Below are 23,648 nucleotides of genomic sequence, written 5' to 3' on the forward strand. Positions count from 1 at the left end.
CGTGGCACGTGGTGGTTTGGGTTGTAGTGGTTTTCTTTGGTTTGAGTTGTGTCCCTCCTTTTTGGTTTTGATTTAGTCTGTCTGCTAAATTAAGCCTTAGCCCTGTTCCTAGTTTGTTTATTTATTTCATACCGCAAATTACACTAGTTTATTATTTTGGCACTCAGGCTGTGTATTTTTGGCATCTTTGTGTTCTTTTAAACATAGTAAACCTCTTTTAATCAATAAATCTTTGTTATATTTGGAAGTCGTCTCTCGTCCTCTCAGTGTAACGAATCTGTGTGACCTTATTAGTAAGGGTATTGGTCAGAGGTATTTTCTGGGGTGCAATTCCCCTGGTGGTGTTGTCGTGTAACTACCTCCCTCTCCATTTGGCCACAACCTGGCGTTGTCGTAACTTCCCTCTCCATTTGGCCACATGTGTAAAAGGAAAGTTTCAGTGGCTGTGCATTCTGACCGATGCACATGATAGTAGACTTCTCCTCCTGAACCTCCTCCTGCTTAACATGTTCATTGGAGCTGGATTCAGACTATTGTCATGCATTCTCAGCCATCAGATGTAACTATTTAATGTTCTGGTTGTAAGACTATCTGCTCATCTAAAAGATTATGAAGTCCAATATCCTGGAGCTGCATGGCAAATAGAATGTGAGTTCATGTAACATACAACAAACACACATGGGTTGCAAGAGGAGCAAAGACATGAGCCTGACAGCGAAAGATGAAAGGCATGTGCCTACTGATCAAGCTGAAACCATGGGCCAACTTTTATTGACAATGAGGGGCATTCAGCATTTCATGGATAAGTCTTCTACCCCTTGTTCCTCAAAATCTTCAGTGACGTCTGAGTCATCTACAGGAAGCAGACCAAAGTAGAAGATCAAGCTGTTCGGGTTGTCGGTGGCTTAGTGCGTAGAGCAGGCGGCAAAAATGCCTGGAAAAAAAATCTTTAAAAAAAAAATCAAGCTGTTCAATTTTCCAAAGTTAAACAACACCAGTCACTCTCTTGTCCACCAGAGGTCAGCCATCATCCTGTTGCATCATCTGCTATCCCTTATTTACCTAACCTGTCAGTCCTTGATGCTGCACTTCCTTCAGTTGGTCTACCTAAACCAATCCTGTCTTCTCATACTAGTCATCTGCAGGACCACCAGTGGGCCACCTACAAAGTTTATGAGCTCAGCCTTTGAATCCTCTAGTTGTAAACCCTGCCCACCTTCTAGTTTCCTTTTCCTTCCAGCAGAGGCAGTGTTATTCTTTAATGCCCCAGTCCTCTTCACCTCATAGCCACCAAGACCAGAGACCCTTGGCACCCCCTATCAAGAGCCCCTTGACCTGTAGGAAAAGTGACTTGCCTCCTACAAAGCAAAGATGGCTACATCAGGGCTGCTGAAGTTCTTGTCAGAGAAAAAACCTGCATGAACCATGAGAAGGACTGTAAACCACATCAGTACTGTCTGGTTTCCCTGCTTCATCTTTCAGGAGGTGTGTGTGTGTGTGTGTGTGTGTGTGTGTGTGGTTGAGAGGAGTCAGAGGAATGGCACCGGGGCCGGAGAGGCAGCGCTGTCGTCACACTAACCCCTTTATCCTGCTGTATGACTTACAGCTGTCTGACTGTTTGGAGCTATCATCAGCTTGCAGGCCTCGGGGGCGGGATGTCAGGACGCTGGCTTCGGTCTCAGGTGAGACTCTGCAGGATGCAGCAGGGGATTTATGGTGAATGTAAGATGATACTGAGATGATAAAAGCATGGCAGAAATCTCTCCGCATGTGAAAAAAGAGCAAATGTTAACAGAGGCAGTCACAGAAAAATGTAAGCATGTGCATGTGAAAGGGTTTACCAAAAAATGCTATTTTGGAAAAACAACATATTGAAGAAAAGAAGATCTCTGCATAAAGCTCTTGCATTTAACACTAAAGGATACAACTAAAAGATCTTTGATATTTACACAGATAAACAACAACAATAAATGGTTTATAACACATAATGTAGTTGCATGCTGCTACAAGGACATTTCAAGTGTTAATTAATCTACAGTATTTTTCAACAATCATAACTTCTTCCATAAAGATATATTGTAGTTACCACCTACATAATGGTTTTATAGCATGCATAATTTTTTCATGCACTGGTTACAACTGCTAAATAGGAGGGTTATAGTTGAGCTCCCCTATAATATAGCTGCAAGAAAAATACTGGATGCACTTACTTTTTTTTCTTTATTTAATAGTATCTGGAAAATAGAAATGCTTCAGAACCTCAAAATGAAATCATACACTATGGAAGTGCTGGTGTTACCTTTTAAACAGTACATATTTCATTGTGTTTGTTGCCACAAAGTTGGAGGCCCAAAGGGTCTCCATAAAAATCTGAGGGGTCACCAGATGATATTAGTTTTTCTGATTTTCTGAAATTTCTGCTTTTTTTCAAGTGAAATACTGGATACTTTCCACTACTCTGGCTTCTAATAACTCTTCAAATAAGGGTTTCTGAACACTTCAAAACTCGTGGCCACACTGGGATCCATTCCATTTCACAGCTAGTTATCACAGGCTGCGGAATATCATTTTACAGTATGCTGTAGAATTTAGATTCCTTATAATTATGAGGTGTTTAGACAAACCATGAAAAACAGTCAAACACCAAAAGTACAAAAATATGTAGACAGAGCACAGACTGTAAAAATAATGGATGTGGCTAACCAACCCATTCTCATTCCAAACTTGTCAAATACCATTGCTTTGTCAGTAATCTGGGCATTAGTTACCAACGCACAAAGGCAACTTTTGAGGTGGTATAATTATGGAGCTTTTTTCCTATCTTTATTCAAGAGAGTGGTATATCAATTTGAGAGCATTATTTACTGATTTCACGTTCAGATTTTGTAATATTGTCCCTTAAAACCCTGCCCTCGCGCTCAAATAGCCTCTGCTTGCACTTAAATCTACTCTGTTTCTGCTCAAACTGCGTGCTCGCACTCAGATACAATGTTGCTTGCACAGATTTCCTGTTCCAGCATCAGCTCTTCTCTTCACGCTTAAGCTGCCTCTGTGCTCTCGTGGAATTTCTGCCTTGCGCTTGGATTTTTTAGTGTAACAACTCTGTCAAAATCCCCCAATCAGCAGAACAGCAGGTTTATTGTTGACCAATGAAATGATCCCTGCCTCCTTGCGGGTACTCTTTAACTGGGTTCATGCACTCCCACCCTCCAGGGCTTTATTAAATGTTCTTCCCTTGCTTTCTTTACCACTTTTGGAATAAAGGGACTGTTAATTTACACACGTAGCCGCATACAGTATAATAGCAGCCTAATGGCACAGCGCCCCCTAGTCGGTGTGCTGGAAAACGACGTCACCTTCATTATGACTGAGGAGCGGGAGTCTAGCGGATTGCTGGCCAACATAGACCGTCAAAGTCAAGGAACTCAAGTACGTTTTTTTTTAATTTTAATGGTGCTATTACTTCCTTCAGAATGAATTGATAATGTCATATTTGTGGCACAGGAATACATCCATGATAATGATTAGCTTTCAAAGTTGTACATTACCTGAACACTGTTGCTAGGCAACGACTAACAACAAAATGGATGTCGCTGTGGTTATTAGGGTTCTAACCCCGAAGGGGTAGAACCCTTCTAAGATTGTACCGGTTTATTAGGGTTCTAACCCCGAAGGGGTAGAACCCTTCTAAGATTGTACCGGTTTATTATTATTATTATTATTATTATTAGGGTTCTAACCCCGAAGGGGTAGAACCCTTCTAAGATTGTACCGGTTTATTATTATTATTATTATTAGGGTTCTAACCCCGAAGGGGTCGAACCCTTCTAAGATTGTACCGGTTTATTATTATTATTATTATTATTATTATTATTATTAGGGTTCTAACCCCGAAGGGGTAGAACCCTTCTAAGATTGAACCGGTTTATTAGGGTTCTAACCCCGAAGGGGTAGAACCCTTCTAAGATTGTACCGGTTTATTATCATTATTATTATTATTATTATTATTATTATTAGGGTTCTAACCCCGAAGGGGTAGAACCCTTCTAAGATTGTACCGGTTTATTATTATTATTATCATTATTATTATTATTATTATTATTATTATTATTATTTTTTGTTGTCTGCCGCTTGAGCTCAAATTTCCGTGAGCTGGAATGAGCCAGAAACCTGAAACTTGGCCCAATGATTGGAAATGATGTGCATCAACTTTTATTAAAATATGAGCCCATTCGGCCACATGGTGGCGCTGTAATTAAGGCTTAAAAATGACTTTTTTGGGAGGCCACGCCCCTCACACCATAAGTCTGATTGACTTGAAATTTGACACACAGGTCCAGCTCAATGTGCTCTACAAAAAAGCCTCTGGGACCACTAAGCTCCGTCTGACTAGATTTTTTGCTAATTTGCATAATTTGAAAAACAGTAAAGTGACATAAACTTTTACAATTTTGACTCCATCAACACCAAATTTGGTACACGGCTTTGGGGGATGACAAGACACATTTCTATTATAAATGAGCCAGATTGGTCAAAAAACATGGCCGCCACGGACCAATGAATCTTTGCTGTGGGCGGAGCTTAGAATTGATTGGCCATAACTCCCACACCCTTTGACCTATCATCACCAAACTTGGTGGGTAGGTCCACAATGAGACTTGGAAGCTGCCTACCAAAGCATTTTGAGCTCAGCCTATAGGGGGCGCTATAAATGCCACACATCTGTATCTCAAAGACCATTGGATGGAATTTCACCAAATTTGGTATGCATGCTCTAGGGGTGGCTATTAACTCATATCTTGAGTGCCATGTTGATAGGTGAAAGTGGGCGTGGCCTATTCGTCATTAACCGTCATAATTTGCGTTTTATTAATTTATGACCAGCTGGAAGGACCTAGGGACATGAAACGTGGTACATGGACTATAAATGACATCCAAATACTGCTCAAAAAATTTGGTCCCAATCGGCCTTATGGGGGCGCTATAACATAGAGTGTAAAGCTTGAAAGGCTCTGCCCGCCGCACCACAAGTGCTATTGACTTGAAATTTTACACACACATCCTCCTGATAGTCCTCTACAAAAAAGCCTCTTGCACCATGAATGCCACCCTTACAGAATTTTTGCTAATTTTAATAATGTTAAAAACAGTAAAATGAATAAGCTTTTGAAATATTTGTGCTATCAACACCAAACTTGGTATGAGGCATCGGGGGACCGAGACACTCATTTCTATTATAAATGAGCAAGATCGGACGAAAAACACGGCTGCCGTCAAGCAAAGTGTCCTTGGAAAGGGCGGGGCTTAGCGAATATCGGCTGTAAAATGTTAACCGTTTTTCCGATCGTCACAAAACTGGGTAAATATCATCAGAAGGGGACCAAGAACACACCCAAAAAAAGATTTTGAGATTGGCACATAGGGGGCGCCACCGCCAAACCGTTTGCTCCATTGAAAATGAATTAAGGAATCTTCAAAAATCACAAAATTTCAAACGGTAACTACGGATTCATACTTTCAGCTAGAAACTCCATTCAAACTGGAAAATATTCAGCAATTCCTTGACTTTTTACATATGATTCAACTTTTCAATCCCATTCAAACTTTCCAAAATATTCAGCGTTTTCTGAAACTTGGTTATAATGCAAGTCAATGAGAAAATCCTTCAAACTCACTCATCTTCACCCACACTTCACGAACTCAGACATTCACGTAGAAACTCCATTCCAACTCTGAAATGTTGACATTGCCATCGACTTTCAGTGACTGATTCATATTTTCCATATCTCTTTTAGTTTTTCTACACCAGCTGTTTAAAAATCATGAAATTTTCAGCCCTTCTCAGAATTTATAATGGGTGTGTATTGCGTGGAATGTTGAGAGTTAGAGTGGGTGATGTCATCGCTAGAGTGCACAGCACCTCTGAAATCATCAAGAAATTTTCTCTTAAACTCGCTGGTGCGGCCACATCGTTCACTCTACATACACAAATTGTACACCAAATTGTAGGAAAAGCCGTTCCGGTCGCAGAGGTGTGACCGCTGAAGAAAATGGATTTAGGGTTTTGGCTGCAGGTGGTCTAAAAGGACAACAAGTCCAACCAACTGCCCCATTCACTCCCATGTTAAGTGAGAGCCCAAATTTCTGGAAGAAAGCAGACCATTCCACTTATGTCCATCATGGCTCTGGCCTCATTTTTCACACCACAGAAATGAAATTTACACCTTTGTGATCCGCATCCTGTCCTCTCGCTCACGGTGTGCTTTTTGTAGCTGTAGCACTTACGGTTTTTCATTAAACAGTTGGAGTTTGAGAGGAACTTTTGGCTCAGTTTCTGCCTTTTCTTGGTGTATTTAAATTTGACTGTGCCATTGCCAACTGGTGATTGGCTGAATCAACTCCAGCCGTTCGGCCAATCGTCTGTGTGTCACAGCACAGTCAAATTTGAATATTTCAGCAACCTGACTTCTTTGCAGTTAAAGCCTCATCATACAGAGGTAATTACATATGTGTCAGTCTGCCTGTCTGGGTCTGTCTGTCTCTGTCTTTCTGTGTCCATCTTGGACATTTTAGACTGCAGTCTTTTTTAGCTGTTAAGTTAAGCTGTTTTTTCTATCTGTAAGTGGACATACACACAGACAGACAAACAGACTCACACATACACAAACGCGGCGACAGCACGTGAACATACACACATTCAGGCATGCACACACACACAGACACACAGTGATACATTTACTGCTATTAATAATTAGCGTATTGCTATGGGGATACTAGTTGGCAGCGAGCATCAGGCACACTCAAAATTTCATGTGAAATTTTCTGGTTCATTCATTCACTCATTCATTCATTCTTGAAAATGAAAATTTCATTCATGAAAATTTCAAATGCTCTGCAGAGATCAGATGAAGGCCACAGGATTTGTTTAAAGCCAATTTCCCAATTGCATATTTGAACCTAGCAACAGCTTTCTTTTTAATTTCACTCTCAGGTCCATGCCTTGATTTACCAGCGATAACCCAATTTTTAAAAGCTTCTCTGGCTTGCTGGTGGAGTTCATCCACATACTCATTCCAGCCTGGCCTGAAGCTGTACTTCTTTGCTTTTCTCTGAATGAGTGGTTTACTAGCCTCATTCAGACCCTGCACAATTCTGTCATATAGTACACATAGCTCTTCTTTGTGATTTGGCATACCACAGTTGAAATTATCACACATTATAGCATCATATGGAATTTCAATGTTACCTATGGTCTTCTCAGTCAAGTCATGATAATGTAGCAGGTCGTTCATCTGAGAGTTTAGCCCACTCAATTTTCCCACCATGATTAACCTGATTATCATCCGTGGTCATTGTAGGTAGGTTTTCTACATTGAGCATAATGGAGACAGGCATGTGGTCCATTGTTGCAAACCCATACAAAATCTCAACTTTATCCACACATTCATGGGCATCAGCTGTGCTTACACAATGATCTAGCCAGGATGTTGTATTCCAAGCCTCACTGACATATGTATAGCTATCTGTTGGCAAATGGATCTTACTTGTTAACAAGAGCTTATTATCATGACAAAATTCAACTAGGTATCGGCCAAACACAGACTTCCTATCAGAGATATCTGCATTCAAATCACCCATTACATAAATACGGGTACATTCATTTTCCTCAATAAAAGAGCCAATAAAAGCAAGCTTTTGAAGATATTCGTCCTCGTTACTGGAACATTCATAAGGTGTGTAAACATTCAAAATGATAAGAACATTACCATTATAAGAAACTTTTATTGCAACACACCAGTCTACTCTCAATCTAATCACACTGATCAGAGGGTCATATTTTTTATGCCACATAATGGCCACACCTCCAGGTATTCTGCCTTGAACCAACCCCAAGCTCAAATCTGTGGTTGACTCCCCCACCCCATGGAAGTTACTATGAACAGAGTTAAGCTTGTCCAGGTCCTGTTTAGCAAGAAAAGTTTCTTGTAGACAAAGAATGTCAGTTTCCTCAAGGAGTTTGTCAACAACAAGTCGCCGTGCCATATCCGCTGCATTGTGTCCTAGACGCAGGCCGCGTGTGTTATATGACACAATTCTCATGAGAAGTAGACAAATCTTATGCATGTCACCCAAGTAAGCAGCGATGGACGAAATGATTACTGCATGTCATTTACCCAAGCTTTCTCTTTACATCATGTTTCTCTCCACTCTCCTTTCTGCTTACATGTATAACTCCTTGTATGTTCACACAGTTGATCCTGGGTTCCAACTCCAATGTAGTTACTCAGTCTTGTTAATCATTAATGATATGGTGCAGATTTTAAGTTTAATACTATTATGGCCAGGACAGTCTGACAGACTGACAAACAGACATTGCAGGTCTCTCTCACTCTGTGAGTTTTGCTAATATTTGATGACTTCCCATCCTACAACATAAGTGAAACAAACATGATGTCAGGACATTTTTTACCCTTGAAGAGGGCGGCACATGTAGGCCTATTTTAGATTTAGTAAAATGCCACAGATTAGCCTATGTTTTTGGAACTTCACCTGGTTGAACAATATGGTAAATAGGCCTACTATCATTTTGATTTCATTTGATTTGGAAACATAAAACATTACATAACATTTTTATAGACTAGTGGCTGTTCAGGTGGGGTTAAGAAAGATAAACACAAAAAGCAATGTTGTAGGAATTGAGCAGAGAGAAAACAATGACATAGAGTACTGGGCCTATCCTATTTGTACCTAGCTAATGCATCTGGGTCTCATTTCAATTTGGTTTTTCCGTAATTTGGTTTTGAAAGAGAAAACGGGAAAACGGAAGCACTTCCGTTATTTCGTTTTGTGTCTCAAAACGGAATAACAGGAAAACGGCCGTATTTCCGTAAATCCGTTTCATTTTGAAAACAAAATATCAAACTATCAAAAGGTACATGGACCCTCACTACCACATAATACCACTTCATGCAAATGAAGCTATATGTCATGTTTGAATAAAAAAGCCTGCATGTGCACATGTTGCTATAGTTATGTGACTTTTGAGGTCACGTGAATATATTTAGAATGGTTTGATAATTTGCCACTTAGACCATGGGGAGGAGACCAGCTGAGTAAACTAATCTGTGGATGAGAAACTTGCAACTGAAGAAGTTACCCCCACCCCCCAGCCTAGACACTGGGGAAGGTAGGGAATCTTGAGGTCACCGGATGAGGGAACTTCTCGGTTGAAGATCCAGATTAAGACAGTCTTTATCTTGATGGAGGTGGTGCAGGGGTGGAGGTGGGCTGGGAGTTTTGCTGAAATGACAGCTGGATGACAGCAGAGAGAGAAATTTGACAGCTAATGACGGATTGGTAGAGAACAGGGAGAGGCTGGCAGACTGTGACTTGTTGAAATATGTGAAGAAGGGTGGTGCAAGAGGATAGTGGGAAAACAGAGAAGTGGCTTTGAGGTATACTTAAGGTAAACATTAAAATACCTATTGAAACTTTGAAATACGCATCAATAGGTAAAATTTCAATTTATGTTTTGATGTTCAAATGGAGTCTCTATGTGAAAGTATACCACAAATGTTATTAGCATGTAGGCTAGCTGAAAACCCGATTTCAAGAAATGTGTGACTTGGAAAGAGTATGTATTGCTTGGAGCTTTCAGGGACAGAGTGGGGAACGTCTTGCACTACGGCAGATGAGGGTCACGGTGGGTGGTGAGGGTCACGGTGGCTGCTTTGGGGCGGAACAGGTTAGAACCCGCAGATTGCCGCTCGCGGCTATATTTTATTTATGTATTTTAGTGTTTGGGAATGGGAAAAGATCCAACAGCAAAAGTAAATAACTTATCTAACACATTAAGACAGTAGAAAACAAAAGTAAATTCAATGAGCTACTACATTTTAAAAATGCAACTGGTGTAACTTATGGTGTGTGTATATGCAGTGGAAACCGCTTATAGTGATCACGGTTGCAGAGGTGCGGTGGTGTACAAATGTTTATTTGTAAATGCCGTAAAACAAAAAGAAAATAATGTTTTAATCCTCTCATTCACCGGCTTTCTCGCTACCACTGCTCGCTCTCCTCATCCATTCTCTAGCTTCTCTTTTTTAAAATGAGTCTGGAAGCCGTCAGCAAAGCCTAACTTTACTTTTAATGTTATCAAACAAAGAGAAATGTCAGCTTTCTTCCTAGTAATGTTTTTGTCTTTGCTCATGGCATACTTATGATAAACTGCCAAAAACGAGATGTCGCAGCGAAACAAGCATTTGAAACAGCTGTTCTGTATTTTGAAACAGTCAATAATATTCAGTAAATAGCGAAGCTGCCTGTTTCATTACTTTATATTCATGTAACAAATACAGTACAGGCCAAAAGTTTGGACACACCTTCTCATTCAATGCGTTTTCTTTATTTTCATGACTATTTACATTGTAGATTCTCACTGAAGGCATCAGAACTATGAATGAACACATGTGGAGTTATGTACTTAACAAAAAAAGGTGAAATAACTGAAAACATGTTTTATATTCTAGTTCTTCAAAATAGCCACCCTTTGCTCTGATTACTGCTTTGCACACTCTTGGCATTCTCTCCATGAGCTTCAAGAGGTAGTCACCTGAAATGGTTTTCCAACAGTCTTGAAGGAGTTCCCAGAGGTGTTTAGCACTTGTTGGCCCCTTTGCCTTCACTCTGCGGTCCAGCTCACCCCAAACCATCTGGATTGGGTTCAGGTCCGGTGACTGTGGAGGCCAGGTCATCTGCCGCAGCACTCCATCACTCTCCTTCTTGGTCAAATAGCCCTTACACAGCCTGGAGGTGTGTTTGGGGTCATTGTCCTGTTGAAAAATAAATGATCGTCCAACTAAACGCAAACCGGATGGGATGGCATGTCGCTGCAGGATGCTGTGGTAGCCATGCTGGTTCAGTGTGCCTTCAATTTTGAATAAATCCCCAACAGTGTCACCAGCAAAACACCCCCACACCATCACACTTCCTCCTCCATGCTTCACAGTGGGAACCAGGCATGTGGAATCCATCCGTTCACCTTTTCTGCGTCTCACAAAGACACGGCGGTTGGAACCAAAGATCTCAAATTTGGACTCATCAGACCAAAGCACAGATTTCCACTGGTCTAATGTCCATTCCTTGTGTTTCTTGGCCCAAACAAATCTCTTCTGCTTGTTGCCTCTCCTTAGCAGTGGTTTCCTAGCAGCTATTTGACCATGAAGGCCTGATTGGCGCAGTCTCCTCTTAACAGTTGTTCTAGAGATGGGTCTGCTGCTAGAACTCTGTGTGGCATTCATCTGGTCTCTGATCTGAGCTGCTGTTAACTTGCGATTTCTGAGGCTGGTGACTCGGATGAACTTATCCTCAGAAGCAGAGGTGACTCTTGGTCTTCCTTTCCTGGGTCGGTCCTCATGTGTGCCAGTTTCGTTGTAGCGCTTGATGGTTTTTGCGACTCCACTTGGGGACACATTTAAAGTTTTTGCAATTTTCCGGACTGACTGACCTTCATTTCTTAAAGTAATGATGGCCACTCGTTTTTCTTTAGTTAGCTGATTGGTTCTTGCCATAATATGAATTTTAACAGTTGTCCAATAGGGCTGTCGGCTGTGTATTAACCTGACTTCTGCACAACACAACTGATGGTCCCAACCCCATTGATAAAGCAAGAAATTCCACTAATTAACCCTGATAAGGCACACCTGTGAAGTGGAAACCATTTCAGGTGACTACCTCTTGAAGCTCATGGAGAGAATGCCAAGAGTGTGCAAAGCAGTAATCAGAGCAAAGGATGGCTATTTTGAAGAAACTAGAATATAAAACATGTTTTCAGTTATTTCACCTTTTTTTAAGTACATAACTCCACATGTGTTCATTCATAGTTTTGATGCCTTCAGTGAGAATCTACAATGTCAATAGTCATGAAAATAAAGAAAACGCATTGAATGAGAAGGTGTGTCCAAACTTTTGGCCTGTACTGTATACAAATGTCAATTAGATGGTAGTATGCAGAAATTCAGATAAAAAACAAAAAACGGCTGTAAAAAATACAGGCGCATGTGAGTAAATTAACAGTCCCTTTATTCCAAAAGTGGTAAAGAAAGCATGGGAAGAACACTTAAAGCCCTGGAGGGCAGGAGTGCATGAGCCTGGTTAAAGAGTATCCGGCCAGACGGGAAGCTCTAAAACTACAGCGAGGGCGCCCGCAATGAGGCAGGGATCATTTCATTGGTCAACAATAAACCTACCGTTCTATTGGTTGGGGGATTTTGACAGGGTTGTTACACTAAAAAATCCAAGCGCAAGGCAGAAATCTGAGAGCAGAAATTCCATGAGCGCACAGAGGCAGCTTGAGCGCGAGGAGAAGAGCTGAAGCTGGAACAGGAAATCTGTGCAAGCAACATTGTATCTGAGCGCGAGCACACAGTTTGAGAAGAAACAGAGTAGATCTAAGCGCAAACAGAGGCTATTTGAGTGCGAGGGCAGGGTTTTGAGGGACAATATTACAAAATCTGAATGTGAAATCAATAAATAATGCTCTCAAATTGATATACCACTCTCTTGAATAAAGATAGAAAAACAGCTCCATAATTATACAGCCGCAAAAGTTGCCTTTGTGCATTGGTAACTAATGCCCAGATCACTGACAAAGCAACGGTATTTGGTTTAGTTCATGCTTGTCTGACTAGGCTGGAACTAGTCTGACAAACCTGAAAGACTGCTTCGAGACCACTGTGTGGGAGGTACTCAGTGATTCCCATGGGGAGGACATTAACAGTATGACATCATGTATTATGGATTATATTAACTTCTGTGTGGAAAGCACCATACCCACCAGGACTGTACGCTGCTTCTCCAACACCAAACCCTGGATTACTCCAGATATAAAAGCTCTCCTGAAGGAGAAGCAGAGAGCTTTTAACTCTGGAACCAAGGAGGAGCTGAAGGCTGTGCAGAAGGAGCTACTGAGAAACATCAGGCGGGGAAAGGAAGGATTTAAAAAGAAGATGGAGGAACAGCTGCAGCAGACTGACGTCAGTGGAGTCTGGAGAGGTCTGAAAACCACCTCACCTTCCCCCCCCACCTACGCTCCTGGCACGTTGCTTCGACACCTCCCCCACCCCCGCTCCCCCGGACATCTCGCCACCCCCCACCCTTCCCCCCATCTCATCACCCCCACCCCCAAGCACACAGCCCCCCTGCTCCAGCTTGTCCTTCACTACTTGTCAGGTGAGAGATCAGCTGAGGAGGATAAAGATGAGGAAGGCTGCGGGTCCAGATGGCATCAGCTCCAGGCTCCTGAAGTCCTGCGCAGACCAACTGTGTGGGATAGTTGAAACCATCTTCAACCTGAGCCTGAGGCTGGGGAGAGTACCACAGCTGTGGAAGACATCCAATTCAATTCAATTCAATTCAATTCAAACCTTTATTTAGTCTCGAAGGACATTGAGGTTTCCCTCATTTCCAATGTCGTCGAGATTACAGACACATTTGAACCACAGCACAATAAAAACAGTACAGAATAATCACTGTGAACAACAATCTCATCAGTGACCAGGTAGACATCCTGCGTGGTACCTGTGCCCAAGACTCTGCACCCCAAGGACTTCAGCAGCTTCACACCTGGAGAAGCCTGGAAGCTCTGTGAAAATCATATTCTTTGATTTCTCCAGCGCTTTCAACACCATACAGCCTGCGCTTCTGAGGGAAAAACTGGAGCACATAGGGGTGGCTAATCACCTCACATCCTGGATCCTGGACTATCTCACGGACCGGCCGCAGTATGTCAGGACCCAGGATTGTGTATCGGACTTGGTTGTCTGCAGTACGGGGGCCCCGCAGGAGACAGTGCTGGCACCGTTCCTCTTCACCCTCTACACTGCAGACTTTTCATACGACACCCCCACCTGTCATCTGCAGAAGTTCTCTGATGACTCTGCCATTGTCGGCCTCATCACAGATGGGGATGACAGGGAGTACAAAGAACTGAACCAGGACTTTGTGGACTGGTGCCTGAGGAACCACCTTCAGATCAAGGCGGGGAAAACCAAAGAGCTGGTGGTGGGTTTCCGCAGGCGCAGAGTCCTCCCCCCAACACCGGTGAACATCCAGGGAAAGGACATTGAGATGGTGACATCTTATAAGTACCTGGGTGTTCATCTTAACAATAAAGTGGACTGGGCTGATCACACAACAGCACTATATAAGAAAGGCCAAAGCAGACTCTACCTGCTGAGGCGGCTCAGGTCTTTTGGAGTGCAGGGGGCGCTCCTGAAGACCTTCTTTGACACTGTGGTGGCATCAGCCATCTTTTACGGAGTGGTCTGCTGGGGCAGCAGCGTCTTGGCAGCAGATAGGAAAAGAGTGGACAAGCTGATCAAGAAGGCCAGCTCTGTCCTGGGATGCTCTCTGGACTCTGTGCAGGTGTTGGGAGAAAGGAGGATGACAGCCAAGCTGTCATCTCTGAGGACTAATGACTCCCATCCTCTGCAGGAGGAGATAAAAGCTCTGGAGAGCTCCTTCAGGGATAGACTGATTCACCCAAAGTGTGTGAAGGAACGCTATCGCAGGTCCTTCCTGCCTGCTGCTGTCAGGCTACATAACCAACACTGCTCACAGTAAACTGCACCATGGACACTTTAGAGACAATATGGACACTTTATAAACACCACTATAAGCATTGCTGTCCCCCATGTTGGTGTTTATTTGCACATTCAATATTCACTTTGCACTAAATATGTTCACTTTAATCCATTGCTCACTTCTTATCCACTGCTCATTATTATTATTATTATTATTATTATTATTATTATTGCTGTTTCTTGTATTTTCTGTACTTTTTTTCTGCATGCCTAGTTTTTTTAAGTTTTTTTTTTTAAATATTGAAATCTTTAATTTGACTCTTTCCCCTTGACTGCTGTAACACTGGAATTTCTCAATTGTGGGATCAATAAAGACTTGGCTTGGCTTATCTTATCTTATCTTATCTTATCTGATCTGATCTGATCTGATCTTATCTTATCTGATCTTATCTGATCTTATCTGATCTGATCTGATCTTGGTGTGGAAAAACCCAGGTATTTAACCTCTGAGGAGGTCTTCACAAGGCCAATGATGTCATTGTTTCGTTAGTGCTCCAATGGTGTGTCAATGCTGGTCGTTGAAACTCCTGCTGCAATGGTGGTCATTGGAGTCGTTAGAGTCACGTGAAGCTGTTAAATCTCCTGGGCAAGGATGGAAGCACAGCATTATAGGTGGGGGATAGGTGGTGTCACAGAACTCCTCCATTGAGAGATGTTTTTTTTCAATTTCACATAGATGGCTTTTTTTACACCTCTTTCAAAGTGTACATTGTACACCAGGTTGCTCTTCTGGGTGTGTGGTGTACGGTCTTTTGGATGTACCAGTCCTCGTCTGAGTATGTTACTGGGTTTGAAATACACAGGGATGCGGTTTGTAGTACAGCGGATTAGCAGATAAATTGTGCACTTTTTGAAAAAAGCATGAAATTTCTACCATAGTTAGTACATACCATGAGGTTTATTTTCAGGGAGGGAAGTCAGATTTGACCTCTGAGGCCCGGGAGAGGTCAAATTCAAGATGGCCACCAATAATATTCAAATATGCTTAACTTTGGAACCAAACACTGTAGAAAAACATTTAAGGTGTCATTTCCAACTAAATTTAGGGTGCCCATTCAGTTGATGATACTTTTGAAATCACCAGAATTCAAGAAAATGCATTTAGGTCAAAGTCATGGTCAAATTATGCAGACGGAGTGAGCTAAAGGGTGCAAAAGATTTATTTACAAGTTTCCAACATAATATCAGTAATGATAATGATCATTAAAAATGTATTTACTTACAATATTTCAGTAGGCCTACTATGCTTCTTATACTGAAACTTGCTTTGAAATCAGTAATAACACGTCTACATTTACATGCCAGCTATTAGCTCTCAAGCCTGTTTGATACCGGCTGCACAGTATTGAGTTAGGCTACTTTGCTATAACCATTAATTCAGCTATAGTCCTACTTCACACAAATGACCAAGCTGAAATCTCTAGAACATGCACTGTTCAATCATTCAACTGACTTCAGCTCATGTATGTCCCAGACTGTCTTCTAGTTTAGCTAGCAGAATTATTTTGATCAGTGCCCGCCTTTTTTTTTTTTTTTTTTTTTTTAACCACAGAAGCTAGGTAGCTAACTAACTAGGCAGACTCATTCCCAGCTACAATCAAATTCAATGTATTTGCATGTTAAGGCTTTACTCAAGTATACTTATATTGGTGGCGTTTCCCAGATGGCTCTTAGCGCTAAGAGCTTCTTAAGAACGCTCTTAAGCCTCCTGTGAAAGAAAAATGCATTTCCCAAATCGCTCTTAGCTTAAGAAGATCTTTTACTAAGAAGGAGTTGCAAGATCAAGCTAACCCACTCTTAACAGTCTTCTTAGCAACCAAATGCTCACAGAATTACCCACGTCAGACAAATTAATATTACACTAAGCTTTCTGACTAATTACTGTCTGAGTAATTTTTTCCCTGTTTTTGTGAGTAATATTTTCTGTTTTTCTGAGTAATTTTTTCCCTGTTTTTCTGAGTGCTATTTTCTGTTTTTCGGAGTAATTTATTTATTTTCCTGGTTTTTGGTGTAATTTTTTCTGTTTTTCTGAGTAATTTTTTCCCTGTTTTTCATGGTAATTTTTTTTCTGTTTTTCGGGGGGGTTCTGTTTTTGGTGGTAAGTTTTTTCTGTTTTTCGTGGTAATTTTTTTTCCTGAACGAGGAGACGAGATACTTAAAAATTAGAAGCTCCCACCTGGCACCTGCAAGTGACCGGTGCCTGCGTAAAGTCGACAAACTAATGATAACACCATCTATATGACTTAAAGACAAGAGTATCTCCCAGTGTCTCAAACCCAAAACAAAGTGAAACTGGATTAAACTAAACAAGCGGGTCATGTTGGCTTCCATTATATCGAGCTCTCAAGAAAGGAATGAAAAAATTACACTGAAAAACAGAAAAAAATACTCAATAAAACAGACTTTTTTTATTTGTCAAGTGAATGCAATACGCTGCCGTAGATATTGAAACAGTGCGTACCATATATATTTTGATCTATTTTATACTTCAGATTTATATTATTTAGCATTAATTGATAACAGAAAAGAATGGATTTCATTCTGCAGGGAAATGCAGTCCTTACTGTGCATATGACAATAAACACTTTGAATCTTGAATCTATATGTTTTATGAAGACCCTATGTGTGCTCAAAGCTGTGGCAAAGTTACGCACAATAAGAAAAATAAGTATGAGCAATAACAAGTGTGTTCCTGTATGTGCTGTGCACATCAGGCGCACAAATAAAATGAATCATCATGACTATCATTTATCATAATTTGTCTGCACATATCCCACATATGAGATAGTTTACCACATCCAAAAAATGCATCAGGGCACAACAGAAACACATCCACCCTCCAAACCTGCGACATTTCACAGATATCAGGCAACTGACAGGTGTAATTGAGCTCAGCTGGAACCTCATCAATGGATGCTCCACCCGCTACTCTATATAAAGGCGTTGCCACATCACACGTGTGAGATACCATGGCTGCTTTACAACATATTGTCGCTGCTAACCAACAGCGTCACCGTGTGCGAAGTCAAACCGTATATGTAAATGCAGTTGTGAGTCAGCCTCATCAACTAGTGTCTCCACACATCCGGAGGGCAACCTGGTGCAATTTTGCCCTCAGGCCGGAGGTGCAATACCTGGCTGCGCTGCGTTTTTATGCAGTGGGGAGCTTCCTGGACGTGGTGGGAGACGGCACCAGCCTCAGCAAGGCGTCTGTGTTTTTTTGTTTAAATATAATACATCTCCTTATGATTCTCTTACCAAGACTACATCTTATTTAGTTGTAGTCTTGTTTTCATCATGAAAATAGGTCATTAACAAATATTTATCGTCTTAGTTTTTCATTAGAATTATTAGAACACACATACAGGTGCTGGTCATATAATTAGAATATCATGAAAAAGTTGATTTATTTCAGTAATTCCATTCAAAAAGTGAAACTTGTATAATGTATACATTCATTCCACACAGACTGATATATTTCAAGTGTTTATTTCTTTTAATTTCGATGATTATAACTGACAACTAATGAAAACCCCAAATTCAGTATCTCAGAAAATTAGAATATTGTGAAAAGGTGCAATATTGAAGACACCTGGTGCCACACTCTAATCAGCTAATTAACTCAAAACACCTGCAAAGGCCTTTAAATGGTCTCTCAGTCTAGTTCTGTAGGCTACACAATCATGGGGAAGACTGCTGACTTGACAGTTGTCCAAAAGACGACCATTGACACCTTGCACAAGGAGGGCAAGACACAAAAGGTCATTGCTAAAGAGGCTGGCTGTTCACAGAGCTCTGTGTCCAAGCACATTAATAGAGAGGCGAAGGGAAGGAAAAGATGTGGTAGAAAAAAGTGTACAAGCAATAGGGATAACCGCACCCTGGAGAGGATTGTGAAACAAAACCCATTCAAAAATGTGGGGGACATTCACAAAGAATGGACTGCAGCTGGAGTCAATGCTTCAAGAACCACCACGCACCGACGTATGCAAGACATGGGTTTCAGCTGTCGCATTCCTTGTGTCAAGCCACTCTTGAACAAGAGACAGCGTCAGAAGCGTCTTGCCTGGGCTAAAGACAAAAAGGACTGGACTGCTGCTGAGTGGTCCAAAGTTATGTTCTCTGATGAAAGTAAATTTCGCATTTCCTTTGGAAATCAAGGTCCCAGAGTCTGGAGGAAGAGAGGAGAGGCACGGAATCCACGTTGCTTGAGGTCCAGTGTAAAATTTCCACAGTCAGTGATGGTTTGGGGTGCCATGTCATCTGCTGGTGTTGGTCCACTGTGTTTTCTGAGGTTCAAGGTCAATGCAGCCGTCTACCAGGAAGTTTTAGAGCACTTCATGCTTCCTGCTGTTGACCAACTTTATGGAGATGCAGATTTCATTTTCCAACAGGACTTGGCACCTGCACACAGTGCCAAAGCTACCAGTACCTGGTTTAAGGACCATGGTATCCCTGTTCTTGATTGGCCAGCAAACTCGCCTGACCTTAACTCCATAGAAAGTCTATGGGGTATTGTGAAGAGGAAGATGCGACACGCCAGACCCAACAATGCAGAAGAGCTGAAGGCCACTATCAGAGCAACCTGGGCTCTCATACCACCTGAGCAGTGCCACAGACTGATCGACTCCATGCCACGCTGCATTGCTGCAGTAATTCAGGCGAAAGGAGCCCCAACTAAGTATTGAGTGCTGTACATGCTCATACTTTTCATGTTCATACTTTTCAGTTGGCCAACATTTCTAAAAATCCTTTTTTTGTATTGGTCTTCAGTAATATTCTAATTTTCTGAGATACTGAATTTGGGATTTTCATTAGTTGTCAGTTATAATCATCAAAATTAAAAGAAAAAAACATTTGAAATATATCAGTCTGTGTGTAATGAATGAATATAATATACAAGTTTCACTTTTTGAATGGAATTACTGAAATAAATCAACTTTTTGATGATATTCTAATTATATGACCAGCACCTGTACACACGAGCAGCAGGGAATTAGTACATTAGGTAGCAGCGCTGTGTGTGACTTATGCGCTGATCAAGTGGTGGGTGATCGATTTGCCTAACATCGATTGTTTCAGCACTGTGGTAGTGGACAGCTCCTGTTAAGAGCTTCTTAAAGAGCGATCTTAAGAGCGATCCTTAGAAGGGCATTAAGAACGCATCTGGGAAACACTCGTATCTTAGCAACCCTTCTTACCAAAGACGTTCTTAACTGTGCTCTTAAGTCTTAAGATCGCTCTTAACTGGGAAACACGGCCATTGTCTGTACATAGTCAGTTTACCTGGTAGGATATTTATGTCAGAAGTGCTCTCTGTCTCGTCACTTGTGCATACTGTAGCCTACTCATCCTGTTGCCTACTGACTACATCGCTACTGGCATTAGCTACTGATGCTCTAGAGGGCCATCTGCTGATAATGATGTGCTTAGCAGGAAAAAAAACCCCACACATCCCAGTAAATGATAACTAATTACTGAATAATACATGAGAGTAAAAAGTAATTGAAATATTTTTGGGGTTCATTAAAAAAAATTAAAAAAGAGGGGAAAATGTTTTGTTTTTTGTAAGCAAATTTTTACCTTGACCTTGACCTAAATGCATTTTCTTGAATTCCATTGATCTCAAGAGTATCACTAACTGAATGGGCACCCTAAACTTAGTTGGAAATGGCACCTTAAATGTTTTTCTCTTGTGTTTGGTTCCAAAGTTAAGCATATTTGAATATTATTGGCGACCATTTTGAATTTGACCTCTCCCGGGCCTCAGAGGTCAAATCTGACTTCCCTCCACATCTGAAAATAAACCTTATGGTATGTAGTAACTATGGTAGAAATTTCATGCTTTTTTCAAAAAGTGCACAGTTCCTCATAATTTAAGAACTTATCCGCTGTACTATTGTTGCAGATCCTCCTGAGTTTTTCAGATACCCCAGACACATAGCGCAATAACATTGTCATCCCCTATGTGTCTGGGGTATCTGAAAAACTCAGGAGGATTCAGATCATAGTTTTATGTCTGTTTAACATAACTTTTTTGTTGTTTCAGAATTTAATTGTATGTCATATGAACATAAAAACCTTGAGTGCATATTTTACAACATTTTTTCATATAATATACCATAAAAATAATTGTAAAGATGTATTGTGTATTATTTTCAGGTTTCTCAATTGCCAGAATTAGGCATAGAGATTAATTCTGAATCAGGAAGTGCTCTTTATTTCACTTTAGCACAACTTTCTGTATGACACTCTAATATCCACACAGGCAGCAGGTCAGTAATTATGTATATGACTTAACGCGTGGTGCAAAATGTCTTTTACCACAACATTAACTGTAACACATTAGAAACAGAAATACATAAACATGAATCACTGCATAATGGGTAACATCAGTGATTTAGAATACATTTAAACACAGTTTTCTTCAGCTTATTGCCCTAAACACATTGGGCCCTAATTAGATGGTCTAAAACGTGAAGCGCCAGGCGTGCGGCGCATGGGCGTGTCCCAGTCACTTGCTAGTTAGACAGCGCGTTTTTAGGCTGTGCGCCATGACGGAGAGTCTAAAAGGGTTAGACTTACTCTGTGAATTAGTCATGGGTGTGTTTTGGGCGTATCATTCAATAAGCCAATCAGAGTGTCACCTCTCATTCCCTTTAAAAGAGGCACAATTGGAGCGCATGGCGGACAGCTAGTTAGATGGCGGACCTACCAACTGGAAAGAGTGAGCGTTTTACAGCTGAGGAGACGGATCTCCTCGTGCGGGAGGTGAAGGCCTGTCAGAAGCAGATCTATGGGGACAGCAGACAGGCACCCAAACTCCCCAAGGTAAAGCAGGCGTGGGATCACTAATATAAGAAAGATCTTACTAAATATTTGTGGAATATTATTCAAACCTGTTTTCAGCATATAACAGAGCACAGCTGTCAGGACTGCCACAGAGCTCCCCAAGGTGCTTATCCTGCAGCTAGGACCTGTTCAGCGTTTTCTCCCCCACCCACGTTTGTTAATTGTTTTCACATGTTTCCTAGAGCTGTGTTCTGCCTCATGTGTGTCCTCTTTACACTCAGATAACAATATAATAATATAATATAATGTAGCCTAGTATATAATGTAGCCTAGTATAACATGTTAAAATAAATGCAATGTGTGGGCTTTGGTTTTCAATCAAAAAAATGATTGATTGGTCAGATAATTTCACAATTTCATTTGTCATTATTACAAATTATGATAATCATTATTACTGCGATTAGATCATTCTGATTAATGACTGACCATTAAGACGTGTTTCTGATAAATATTTTAATATGCACAATAATAACCTTTCACATTTTATTTGTTATCTTTTGCATATGTGTGGCTGCTCCGTGTGTGTCTGAGCAGAGTGCACACGCATTGTGCACCCGCCTAGAGACTTGTTGACCAGGTTTTTGTTGGTCACCGGCGCATTTGCTTTTTACGTCATCTAACTAGCAACGCGCCATGACTGCGCCTGACCACTCCTCATTTTTAGACCAACACACGCGCAAGTTCATTTGCTAGTTAGACGACGAGGGCGCAGGGCGTGAAAATGACAACTGCACCTGTATCTAAATAGCAATGACACTTGCGACATGGATTATGCGCCCTCCGCCGTCCACTTTAGATCACCTAAATAGGGCCCATTGTCTCACAGCATGCTGTGAAACTCTATTAGCCCCAACACGCCACAATATGTTAAGTGCATAATGATAGTGTTGTCTATTGGCCTCAAACTAATTAGGCAAAATCAGCTTCATGAATTTTAGTCAAAGTAACTCAAAACTCAAAAATTGTTGACATAAAAAAATGATGTCAAGCATACAAGGGATGAGTGTTTGTGTCAAGTGAACAATACATTTTTATGCCATTTTGACAATCCAGGGTAATTATGTAGACTTTACATTAAAAATTAGTGTCATAGATAGACTGGGCTTAACATTGCATGTAACAAGCATAAATTGACAAGGCGTCCCAGAATGTAAACAATAGAGGATCAGGATACCTAGCACTTCATATGTTGAAGTGAAAATCCACTGACAAAACGTTGATATTTGATCATCAATCAATCAATCAATCAATCAATCATATTTATAACGCCTAATATCACAAATCACAATATGCCTTTGAGGGCTTTACAGCATAAGACATCCCTCTGTTCTTTGGACCCTCATAGCGAATAAGGAAGTAGTAGTTGCGATATGAGTTAACCTGCGAGACAGTGGAGCACAAATGGCGGAGAAGACATAGTAACATGCAGTAGAGCCGAGCTAGCGAGATGCAGAAACAGGACATGAATGATAGCAAGTGAAGAAGAACCAACTTTTCAGAAACTAAGGAGAGAGAGAGAGAGAAGGAGAGAAGGGGCTCGGTGTATTATAGGAGGTCCCCTGACATGGACTCTTAAACTTATTGTGTATTTATTGTAGGAACCAAACACCAAGGTAAATTCCTTGTAAGTGAAAACCAACTTGGTAATAAACCTTATTCTGATTCTGATACAATAACCATTCAACATAAATAACGTAGGTAACCAAAAATCTCAGTGAAACATGAGATTTTGGTTTCAGACCAATAAAAACATAAGCTTCTTTCCATTTTTCACCAAAGCTCATCCAAAAATTTGTGAATTGACGGATGTGGCACAGACTCAGTTTCTTTTTACTCTTTTAATAATCTGTCCTCAGTCTAATTCCTCAGAATATGAGCCAGCTGTACACTCAGTCATGCCACAGTTATGAATGGGTACGTTGTGTTTCTATGGGAGGGACGACTCTTATTGCTTGCAGCTACATTGTTCACAACACAAAGCTATTTATTCATTTACATTGAAAACAGGTTTAGAAAAACAATGCTGCTCACGAACCATTCGTGTATTGTTTCACCCCGAAAGAGTCCTAAATGAATACTGAATGGATGATTTTTCTTGTTCTTTTTATGTAAACAAGCTTGGACTTAAGCCAACTGTCATTGCGCAAGCCTATT

At 41.0% G+C, this 23,648-nt stretch overlaps 1 protein-coding gene across 1 annotated transcript in view; it reads left to right on the top strand.

The window, feature by feature from the left end:
* Positions 1 to 1,491: 1,491 nt before the first annotated feature.
* The window catches only part of serinc4 (serine incorporator 4), a 100,296-nt gene continuing 78,139 nt past the window's right edge, over positions 1,492 to 23,648 (top strand). Inside the window, exon 1 of the mRNA XM_078162412.1 lies at positions 1,492 to 1,682. Coding sequence (XP_078018538.1) covers positions 1,596 to 1,682 — 87 coding nt within the window. The 5' untranslated portion in view covers positions 1,492 to 1,595. The remainder of the gene's footprint in view (positions 1,683 to 23,648) is intronic.

This window comes from Epinephelus lanceolatus, chromosome 2 (assembly GCF_041903045.1).
Source record: "Epinephelus lanceolatus isolate andai-2023 chromosome 2, ASM4190304v1, whole genome shotgun sequence".
In the NCBI taxonomy this organism is placed as follows: Eukaryota; Metazoa; Chordata; class Actinopteri; order Perciformes; family Serranidae; genus Epinephelus; species Epinephelus lanceolatus.